General features: G+C 42.9%; 1 protein-coding gene across 10 annotated transcripts in view; it reads left to right on the top strand.

The window, feature by feature from the left end:
* The window catches only part of emsy (EMSY transcriptional repressor, BRCA2 interacting), a 33901-nt gene extending 22503 nt beyond the window's left edge, over positions 1-11398 (top strand). For 5 of the 10 annotated variants that reach the window (XM_034114163.1, XM_034114167.1, XM_034114166.1 and 2 more), the window contains 5 exons: positions 606-767; positions 2257-2420; positions 4167-4706; positions 10220-10606; positions 11150-11370. In XM_034114163.1, the coding sequence (XP_033970054.1) occupies positions 606-767; positions 2257-2420; positions 4167-4706; positions 10220-10606; positions 11150-11332 (1436 nt within the window). In that variant the 3' untranslated portion in view covers positions 11333-11370. Of the gene's footprint in view, positions 1-605; positions 768-2256; positions 2421-4166; positions 4707-10219; positions 10607-11149 lie in introns of all 10 variants that reach the window. The other 5 variants (XM_034114164.1, XM_034114169.1, XM_034114162.1 and 2 more) reach the window with 4 other exon arrangements.
* Positions 11399-12096: the final 698 nt, after the last annotated feature.

The raw sequence follows: 12096 nt of genomic DNA on the forward strand, positions 1-12096 counted from the left end.
AGTAATGACAAACAGATGACTGCGTGGGGTCTGAGTGCCGTGTTGGCGGGACGTTGCGCGGCTCGCTGCTGCGAGTAGCGGACAGTGTGAGCTGGGTTCATTTCCTGCTTGCTGCGTGGGGTCAGCGAGACAGCGAGACAGCGAGACTGCGAGACAGCGAGACAGCGAGACAGCGAGACAGCGAGACAGCGCGAATGGACGAGGGGTGATTTATCTGACGTCCAGCGCTCCGTCTTTTAACCTCTTTTCCTTTCTCTCCCTTGATCCTCCATAGCAACGGTCCTTATAGTCCTTGACAGCGGTCTGTACTACTATATTAACGTGTCACATGTTTTGAATTTACCAATCAGAATCGAGTATTCAACGAAGCCGTTTGTTTAAGCATAGTTACAAACAAAACAAAATGATTATTTGATATAGAAGCAACATTTACATTTCCTTTATTTTTTGCTGTTTAACCTCATGATGATAAATGAAGTTTATAAATCATTTCCAGTGCACTTCTTCCCTCAGTGCAACTACAGAGTAATTCTTACCTCTCTGCTGGCTCTGTTTCTAATATTGTTGTCCCTCACTTATTAACCCTTAGTTTATCTTATCCTAAGCAGTGAAAGAAAAGGCAGAGGCCAAACCTCGTCAGCACACCATCGATCTGAGTCAGATGGCCGTTCCCCTCCAGCTGGTTCCGGAGAAGAAGCCGAGCCCCGAGACCCCGAGACCCTCGTCCTCCTCCGAGGCTGAACCCAGCGCAGAGCACAGCATCGCAGGTACCAATCTGCTGCAGGACGCACTGTGTGAAATATATCAGAGGACACAGCAGAATCCCAAGAACTCAATTAATTTCCTTCTCTTTATTTAAGTATTTTTCAAAGTTAAATTTGAGGAAATGTGAGGTTGATATTCTGTACAAATAAAAATATTAGCCACAGCACAGACATTTTTTCCATCCTTATCCTATCAGTATATATTACTCAAAATAAAAACATAAAACATTATAGACTTTAATTATATAACTTAAAGGTCACCTATCATGCTATTTTTAGGCAATAGCATAGGTCTCAGATATATACAAATATATAAAAAACGTGTTTTGGCTCAAAATACCAAACAGAGCACCCATTCTAGCCATGCCTCATATCCCTCTATTTCACTTCCTGTTTCTAAAGTGCTGATTTGGGGGATAAAGCTTTTTTTAAATAAAATAGGAGGGGTCTGAGCTCATGCGGGACCCGGCAGCTACCGTCTAAACTAAATACTGCCGTGATGAAACGCCATATCATGGATTATCAAGGATTCTCTCTGAAACAGTACGGAGCTCAAAGGCTTTCTCTCTTGCCGGTTATACCACAAGGTGAGTTCCTTTTTATTTCCTGCTTCTTCACACACATGCTCTCCAGTACAGGTTAGCTCTGAGTGTTAGCCATGCTAATGTAAACACCGACCATATTACGTCCAAAACAGTCGGGCATTGTTTCTGATAGCAACGTTTCTGATTGGGCCGTGGGTCCACATTTCAGATATTACGTCATATCGGACGCAAATCTGGATCAGCTCCGTTGTTCCCCCGTTTTTAGAGATTTGGGTACGGAGGAAAGGAGAGAGGGTTTTATTTTCTGACGCTGCGTGAGTTCCCCGACACACCGGGGACACATGTTTATGTGTAAAAGACATCAAAAAGTGCATTTTGCATGATAGGTCCCCTTTAAAGCATTGATTTAACTCATATTTATTATATAAATAGCTCACAAAGACATTTTGAAACATTTGTTAATTTAACTCATGCTGATAGCTCACATAAACATTAAGAGTCAAAGAAATATGTGTGATGTTAAATAACGTGCATTAAACACGGTTAAGTTAAAGAGGCTACAAAACAAAATGGGCACCACTAATTGTATTGGTAATTAAAAAAACTAAGGCAACATTTGCCACAGCACAGAAATGTTTTACATTTTCATTCACATATTACTCAAAATAAATCACAATAAACCGTGTATGACTTCCTTAATCACATACAAAATAATCTCCAATTTGTCTAAGAAAATGATATACTAAAAACTGTAATTATTGTTAATGTTAACTAATGTTACTCACACATCAGCTGCTTCAACACTGTGGAAATGCTGTAGAAATGAAGCGTGCATGCATACAAATAAATCCATCTAAAGTATTGACTTCTGTCCTAACAGTGTGTTTAGTGTGTCCTCACATCTCTTTCTTAAACGCTCCTCTGCCTGTCTGTGATTCTCCCTGCAGGGAAAGTGATCAGCAGAGCGTTGATCTCCTCTGAGGACGATAACGTGGTGATATCGTCCAGCCAGACGCTGACCAGGCCTTACAAAATCAGCCATGTTACCGTGGTGACCAAACCGGCTGGTACCGTGTCGTCCGCGGCGATGGCGTCACACCTCGTGCACTTGGTGAGGAAACATCTGTCTGATACTCCTGTTTTTATTCTGTAGAGGATTTAAAGGTGTTTGAGAGAGAGGTGGAAGAATCTCAATCTCAATCTTTATTTATTTAGCACATTTAAAACAACCTCAGTTAACCAGAGTGCTGTACAGGGAACAAATATAAAATAACTAGGGCTGTCAGTCGATTAAAATAGTTAATTATTAATTAAACAAATTAATTGTTATCTGTTCTAAATGCACCTTAGAGGAATATTTTTCAAGTTTTTAATACTCTTATCAACATATGAGTGGACAAATATGCTTTATGCAAATGTTTGTTTATTATCAAATATTCTCCTGAATATATTCAACACAACAACCTGGAATCTCTCTCTCTCTCTCTCTCTCTCTCTCTCTCTCTCTCTCTCTCTCTCTCTCTCTCTCTCTCTCTCTCTCTCTCTCTCTCTCTCTCTCTCTCTCTCTCTCTCTCTCTCTCTCTCTCTCTCTCTCTCTCTCGGATGCGATCCGAATTATCTAACGCAGCCCCTCGTCCTCCACAATGTTAAGCTGTAGCCACCCATTTAGCTATCGCTGTTGTTGTCCAGGCGTCTCCCTGGTAAACTAAATTAATTTCCTTCTCTTTATTTAAGTATTTTTCAAACTGCTCTTGACTTTAAAAAACAAAGTTACATTTGAGGAAATGTGAGGTTGGTATTCTGTAAAAATAAAAATATTAGCCACAGCATAGACATTTTTTACATCCTTATTCTATCAGTATATATTACTCAAAATAAAAACATAAAACATTATAGACTTTACATATATATTTTAAAGGTCACCTACCAGGCTGTTTTAGTAGTATAAAACTTGTCAACATTTTACACATATTTGTGTTGATTGTGTAGGATGATATTGAGGTGACTATTACATGCAAATGTATCATTGTAAAAAAAAACCTACCCTCTGCTTTAGTCATTGGTCCTTTAACAACATCAAAAAGATCTTACTTTAACATTTTATTTCAGTCAGTGAGATTTTATGGTGATTTATATATTTTTCGATAGTCACATAGGAATTCTGGATATATAAAGGGGTCTGTGGGGGGGAAGGTTGGGGTAATGTTTTATTTAAATGGTTATTTAGGTAGTCAACTAAGATGCCTAAAGCACCAGAGACATACATGTTGGTTAACATTTGGAATATGATCATTGTCTTGAGTTTTATCAAATTGACCCCAGAGGATAAAGGGTGTAAAGTAAATCTGAGGATAACAGGAGGGTTAAGGAAGATAAGTATCAATAAATATATATGTATATGGGGTCAAGGAGTCTCTTAAATTTGGGATCGTCAATATATCAATATTATATCCACATTACATATGATCATTTATCAAAATGATCAGTGTTCATATTTTTTGAAAGCAGCTATTTTCAACTCTCCAATATCGTCTCAAAAATTTCGATATCTAATAAAAAATATTGTGATTTTCTCCATACTGCTATTTCTTTATTTTTTACAATTCTTTATTTCGAAGACAGTTGAGAACATTTCACCAGTTGAAATAGACTTGCAGTTACAGGGAGTAGTAAACATTTGCATAAGGGAACAGTATACAAACCCTCTCCTTCTCATTGTCCTCTTTTCTTTCTGATGTGCATCTTATACAATGTTCATGAACTTTATACAATGCTATTTGTGTTTTAATACCATGCACATGTCCTGTTGTCTTCCTGTAAATTAAAGTAAAAGTGTCCACTTTTTGTTTCCCCTCAGCCCTCTGACAGCAGCGGTAAAACAGACAGTGTGTTGGAGGTGGGGGAGCTGGAGGGCGACACCCTGGACCCCCAAACCGGCTTATTTTATCGCTCTAGCCAACCAGCTGCAGACCCAACAAAACAAACCCTCCATCTTGCAGCAACTCAGCTTCTTTCGGGCCAAACAACCTCCATTTCCACCTCCAACCAACCGCCGCCACAACTCCAAAGCAAACCTCAAATCCTCCAGCCTTCCTCTTCCTCCGCCTTCCCCTCCACCCTCACTCTGACTAAGAAACTCCCCAAACTACGGGAGCAGATTCAGCCCAAACTTTTGACCCCGAGCCCCAAAGACAGACCCCTAACTGCACCAGCATTTGCCTCAGGAGTGAAAGTCGTGATTCAAGGAACGCCAATCAAAACCCTGGTGACGCCACAGCTCCCAAAACTCCAACAGGCGCCAACGTCCCTCCACAGACCCCTGCACACCCCCATGTCTCACCCTCCCCCCCTGCAGGCGCATCACCCCGTCAGCACCGAGAAGACCTCCTCCAGCCAGGTGAGCAAATTGTCTCAGAAAATGTAATATTAGTTTGGTACTACAGTGTTGCAGGAATTACGTATTTCTGAAGGCAAGATAGCATCTCCCTTTGTTCCCTCGAAGAGAAGTCAATGGGATTTAGCCGTTGTATTTTGGATTATTGCAGAAAATAAGATCTGTTGTGATATTTACACGTTTTGTTCAGCAGGATAATCACACATATTTACACCACTTTCAGAATACTTGAAGCGTGTATGCAGTGGCGTTTTTATATGTACAAAAGTGGTGGGGCACAAAAAACGTAGATGTCTATATATAAGCTTCTGCAGTGACGTGCAGTGAGGTTCATGGCTGGTGAGGCACTGGCACTGACTCTTCAGGTTTACAAATATTATATTTTGACCTAAACCAAAATATAATATTATTTTCAAAAGCTTTTTTTGTCTGATGCTTCGATTAATTTTAAACAGACAGTTCAACAAAAGGATACCCAAAAAATGTCATTTTATCATTTAAATATTGAATTGTTCTCTCTTAGTAAGATCCCATTTTCAATAAAATGGCGGTCTTACCTTGACTTGAAGATGAAGTCCATTTTCCTATCCTTCTGGACAAACATTTCTATTACTTTTTTGTAAAAGTCCTCCTTATGTTCTTGTAGTTTCAAAAGTCTATCATAAATCTAATCCATAGATTTATGATAAAAAAATTATAAAAGTAGGGTAGACATGTGGATGTTATCCGGCTAATCAAAACGTGCATTTATCTAACAGGTACGTTTCCCACAGATCTTATTTCGAGCTATTTTCTAAAATCCTCTGGAGAAATCTCATTGCTTTTTTGTGCTTACTTCCTGGTTTTAGGACGAGTCACTGCAGCTCTCTCGTCTCCTCTTCACACAGCACACTTTTCGCGGCACACGTACTTACAGCCAATCAGCTCTGAATGATTTAAGATGACGTATGGTGGGGATGGTAGCTCCATGCCCCTCTGGTCATTATTTTTTTGCCACACACATTTCATTACAAAATACTCTGAGCATGCGCAGTGAAGTTTTTACAGTCACCGTTGACTTCACAGCGAGAGGAAGGGGCATAATCAGGTTTTGTCCCACATGGCTCTAAACAGCTCAATAGGCACACACTGTGACTGTAGACACACTAATTAGAAGAACACAGACTAAAACAGCAATGTACAGACGAATCAGATGATTAAACATGATCTTAAAATATATTTTATATATTTTTTTATTTATTTTTTTGCATTTTTGTAATCATTATTTGTAATACTTTCTGCTGACACTAGGTGAGGCTGTGCCCCACCTGCCCCTAATGACCAGTCGCCACTGCGTGTATGCAATCTCCAGAAGTAAAAAGTAAAACGTAAGGCTATAAAGGAACTACAGCACGGTCACATGACTTCACGTCACCACCGCTAAGCTAAAGGCGGCTAATGTTGGGCTATAAAGTAACTACAGCACGGTCACATGACTTCACGTCACCACCGCTAAGCTAAAGGCGGCTAATGTTGGGCTATAAAGGAACTACAGCACGGTCACATGACTTCACGTCACCACCGCTAAGCTAAAGGCGGCTAATGTTGGGCTATAAAGGAACTACAGCACGGTCACATGACTTCACGTCACCACCGCTAAGCTAAAGGCGGCTAATGTTGGGCTATAAAGGAACTACAGCACGGTCACATGACTTCACGTCACCACCGCTAAGCTAAAGGCGGCTAATGTTGGGCTATAAAGGAACTACAGCACGGTCACATGCCTTCACGTCACCACCGCTAAGCTAAAGGAGGCTAACGTTGGGCTATAAAGGAACTACAGCACGGTCAAGTGACTTCACGTCACCACCGCTAAGCTAAAGGTGGCTAATGTTGGGCTATAAAGGAACTACAGCACGGTCAAGTGACTTCACGTCACCACCGCTAAGCTAAAGGCGGCTAATGTTGGGCTATAAAGGAACTACAGCACGGTCACATGCCTTCACGTCACCACCGCTAAGCTAAAGGAGGCTAACGTTGGGCTATAAAGGAACTACAGCACGGTCACATGACTTCACGTCACCACCGCTAAGCTAAAGGCAGCTAATGTTGGGCTATAAAGGAACTACAGCACGGTCACATGACTTCACGTCACCATCGCTAAGCTAAAGGTGGCTAATGTTGAGCTATAAAGGAACTACAGCACGGTCACATGACTTCACGTCACCACCGCTAAGCTAAAGGTGGCTAATGTTGGGCTATAAAGGAACTACAGCACGGTCACATGACTTCACGTCACCACCTCTAAGCTAAAGGCGGCTAATGTTGGGCTATAAAGGAACTACAGCAACGGTCACATGACTTCACGTCACCACCGCTAAGCTAAAGGCGGCTAATGTTGGGCTATAAAGGAACTACAGCACGGTCACATGACTTCACGGCACCACCGCTAAGCTAAAGGTGGCTAATGTTGGGCTATAAAGGAACTACAGCACGGTTACAAGACTTCACATCACCACCGCTAAGCTAAAGGCGGCTAATGTTGGGCTATAAAGGAACTACAGCACGGTCACATGACTTCACGTCACCACCGCTAAGCTAAAGGAGGCTAATGTTGGGCTATAAAGGAACTACAGCACGGTCACATGCCTTCACGTCACCACCGCTAAGCTAAAGGCAGCTAATGTTGGGCTATAAAGGAATTACAGCACGGTCACATGACTTCACGTCACCACCGCTAAGCTAAAGGTGGCTAATGTTGGGCTATAAAGGAACTACAGCACGGTCACATGACTTCACGTCACCACCGCTAAGCTAAAGGAGGCTAATGTTGGGCTATAAAGGAACTACAGCACGGTCACATGACTTCATGTCACCAGCGCTAAGCTAAAGGAGGCTAACGTTGGGCTATAAAGGAACTACAGCACGGTCACATGACTTCACGTCACCACCGCTAAGCTAAAGGTGGCTAATGTTGGGCTATAAAGTAACTACAGCACGATGACTTCACGTCACCACCGCTAAGCTAAAGGTGGCTAATGTTGGGCTATAAAGGAACTACAGCGCGGTCACATGACTTCACGTCACCACCGCTAAGCTAAAGGTGGCTAATGTTGGGCTATAAAGTAACTACAGCACGATGACTTCACGTCACCACCGCTAAGCTAAAAGTGGCTAATGTTGGGCTATAAAGGAACTACAGCACGGTCACATGACTTCACGTCACCACCTCTAAGCTAAAGGTGGCTAATGTTGGGCTATAAAGGTACTACAGCACGGTCACATGACTTCACGTCACCACCGCTAAGCTAAAGGTGGCTAATGTTGGCCGTGATGAAGTTTAGTAGTTTCATTTATACACTTGTTAGCCACCGCCGTTTTTAAATTCATCAGTGGGGTATTTACTGACGTGTTTTATGTCGTAGAACAATAGAATCTCTTTAGCTTGTGTAAACCACAGCTTTTAACAATAAAGCCATTCTTAAACCGGTTGATTTTGAGACGAGATAACAGGAAGAGCTTAATGCTGAATCATTTCCTGGTTCAGGACTTATTTACGCACCACTCTATAGTGCAAGTCATGCCTTCATGTGACATAAAAGATGAAATCATCAATGTAGAAGTTCCTGTTTATCATTCAGACTTTTTCTTGAGTATTTGATGAAACCATGACGAGTGAAGGTGCTGTGGGTATTTCCTACCTTCCTCGTAACAATAAAACCTTCATCATGTTTGCCTCAAACACGCCGCAGACTGATTACGTTACAACACAATGATTTATAGTTTTATTAGAGTTGCATAAACGCTGTCTGCTGCTGCTGCTCTTTTCCATTTCTGTGTCACTATGATTCAGGATTGACAGTTGGGCTAAATCATAAAGACATCAAGCAGGACGTTTACTATTTTATCAGTCACAAGATTTGAGTGTACAAAGACTCACATTGAGAACAAAACATTCAGAAAAACCACAGAATAGAAAAGAGACGGACAAAAACATTAAAATAAAGAAAACATTTTTACGTTCAAATAACAACAATTAAAGTAAGGTAATATCTGTTTCTGTATATGTATCTATTTTATTGTATCATTGTAAAGTATGATGAAGTACAAAAACTTACATTGAGGAAAAATAAATACAAAAAATATATAATTAGAAAAACCTTTTTCAATAAAAAAATAAAATAAATTAAATTAAAAAATAAAATAAGGAAATGTTTAAAGGTCCCATGTCATGCTTTTCTGGTTATCACCCGTCCCCTTGTGTGTTATGAAGCTTCTGCATGTGAACGGTCTGCAAAGTCACAAACCCTCAAAGTACACCCTGTAGCGAGTACAACTCTAACACAGAGAAGACCTGTCTCTGCTGCCCCAGAACGCCTCGTTGGACATTTCTCTTTTTCCATTGTTTACTTCTTGGGTATAGTGACGTATTTGGGTATAGTGACGTAACGTCCGCGGAGCCGTTACGTTTGGACCAATCCGCGGACTTCCTCACACACACACACTCGGCGGGACGTTGCGAGGCTCGCTGCTGCGAGGAGCGGGACACTGTGAGCTGGCTCACTGGTGTGGGGTCGGCGAGACAGCGAGACACCGCGGAACTCAGCCTGAGCACACACACAAACTCCCAGCCAGGCTGCGGGTGTGTGTGTATTTCGGGCTGGGTTTCGCTGTGTCTCGCTGTCTCGCAGACGGCCACTGGGCTCACAGGGAGGGGGGGGGGGGGGGGGGGGCAGGAGCTCCAACAAGCCGTTTAGGACAGAGAGTGAATACACATACTATACAGAGATGAGAAACCAATGTGAGTTTGGAACATTGAACGATATAAATCTATTCTAGTAGACCTCAACAATGGAATTATGATCAGTAGAAATGGCCATGACATGGGACCTTTAAGAACAATACCAGATACCAGCTATGAAGAAATACTGATTCATAGCTTTATTTTAAAAGACGTTTTTTATTTTTTTGTAATTTTACCACATCAAAAATGATGCAAATGCGTGACATCACAAGTCATGTGCTTTTCTTTGATAAAACAACAGAAACCGAACAGGAGAGTTTTTTGATCATGTACTCAGTTTTTACGCTACCGAACAAGTTGATTGACTTTTTGCTTGCTCTAAAATTCCCCCTCGGTATCAGGAGCAAAACCTGCCAGCTGCTGTCAATCAAACAGTTTACTTCCTTTTAAATCAGTAGTCTTGTTTAAAGTCTGTGGAGACACTTCCTGGGGACAAAGTCATGAGAGTAGTGACATGTTTTTGCACAGCAGTGGTTTGTTTGTCAGACACAACAGAGTTTTTTGCAAGTGTTGCCTGTAAATTGCTCGTATAGCTAAACAAGCAAGAAAACAGCAATGACTTCAGACTTAAAAAACGTAACACACCTGCAATTACTGCTTATTGCCATACATGCTGCCAAAAAGAATGTAAATAATAAACAGAATGTAAAAACTAAAAGGTGATTTGATAAGACAATAACAACAACAAAAACCTTACCTTGTGTTTCTTCCTCCTCCAAATCTCCTCCCCCAGCAGCCAATCATCACTCAGAGCGCGACCGTCACTAAGATCACGTTCGGAGGCTCCCATCTCTCCTCGCCGGTGTTCAGCAGCGCCGAAGCCGCCGCAAAACTGATCCCAGAGTCCAGCTCCGTGCGGCCGTCCGGAGAGAAGCCCTCGGTGTCGGACATCTTGAAAATCTCCATGATGGAGGCGGAGATCGACCCCAGCGTGGAGCCCATGGTGGTGGATTCCTCCAGTGACTGTGGCCCTCTGGGTAAAAACCAGGCGGTGACGATGGATTCGGGTCCGTTTATCAGCAGCTCTGGGGCCCATCACTCTCTCTCAAAGGGCCCGAAGTTCAGCTGCATGCCGGGCCTCACAGTGCAGAGGAGCAAGGAGGACATGGAGGTCATCGAGGTGAGAAGATTATCACAAAATCAGGCATGTAATAATAATAAAGCTTTATTTATATATATGTGTCTGTCACATATCAACCCACGGGACTCAGAGGATTTTATTTATGGATATAGTAGACAACTAAGGGATAATATGTAAAGTGTAAACTTATTTTCAACATGGCCCCTGATTGAAGAACAGTACAGACATAAAACAAATTCACAATACCAACAAATATTATGTCGAATCAATGAATCTAGAAATGAAACTAATGTGTTAGTTGCACCCCTAAGAAGCCTATATTGTAACTGTTTAGATATTTTTAAGTAAAAGCAGGAGATGCAAACAAGGACACAACAGTATTGTTAGATGAAAACACATCTTGCAAAAGTTAAACAGATTTAATAGACATTTTTCCACATTTTAAATAACCAGGATCACAGTCTGAAGAAACCAAAAACACACTTTATTAGCAGAACTACCTCTCTGTTCCTCACTATTGATCTGCATGTTTTGTCGTACTGGGGACGTGTCACTGAACCCACGTGTCACTAACACATGCAGGTGATTCCTCAGTACTCCATCCTGCCCGACTCCAGCCAGTCCAACGTGGTGGTGGAGCCCAGCGGCTTCCTGGAGATCACCAACTACACCAGCCAGCAGCTGGAGGAGGACAGCCCCATGGAGCAGGAGGTGGACAGCAGCAACGACGAGGCGACCGCAGCAAGCCCCCCGAACCAACCGTAGACCCCCCTGACCAACCATAGACCCCCCTAACCAACCATAGACCCCCCCCTAACCAAACATAACCAACCATAGACCCCCCTGACCAACCATAGACCCCCTAATAGACCCCCCTGACCAACCATAGACCCCCCTGACCAACCATAGACCCCCCTAACCAACCATAGACCCCCCTAACCAACCATAGACCCCCCTAATAGACCCCCCTGACCAACCATAGACCCCCTAATAGACCCCCCTGACCAACCATAGACCCCCCTGACCAACCATAGACCCCCCCTGACCAACCATAGACCCCCATAACCAACCGTAGACCCCCCTGACCAACCATAGACCCCCCCTAACGAACCATAGACCCCCCCCTAACCAACCATAAACCCCCATAACCAACCATAGACCCCCCCTAACCAACCATAGACCCCCCCTAACCAACCATAACCAACCATAGACCCCCCTAACCAACCATAGACCCCCTAATAGACCCCCCTGACCAACCATAGACCCCCCATAACCAACCATAGACCCCCCCCTAACCAACCATAGACCCCCCCCTGACCAACCGTAGACCCCTCTAACCAACCATAGACCCCCCCTGACCAACCGTAGACCCCTCTAACCAACCATATACCCCCCCTAACCAACCATAGACCCCCCCTAACCAACCATAGACCCCCCTGACCAACCATAGACCCCCCCTAACGAACCATAGACCCCCCATAACCAACCATAGACCCCCCCCTAACCCAACCATAGACCCCCCCTAACCA

The sequence above is a fragment of the Trematomus bernacchii genome, unplaced genomic scaffold (genome assembly GCF_902827165.1).
Source record: "Trematomus bernacchii unplaced genomic scaffold, fTreBer1.1, whole genome shotgun sequence".
In the NCBI taxonomy this organism is placed as follows: Eukaryota; Metazoa; Chordata; class Actinopteri; order Perciformes; family Nototheniidae; genus Trematomus; species Trematomus bernacchii.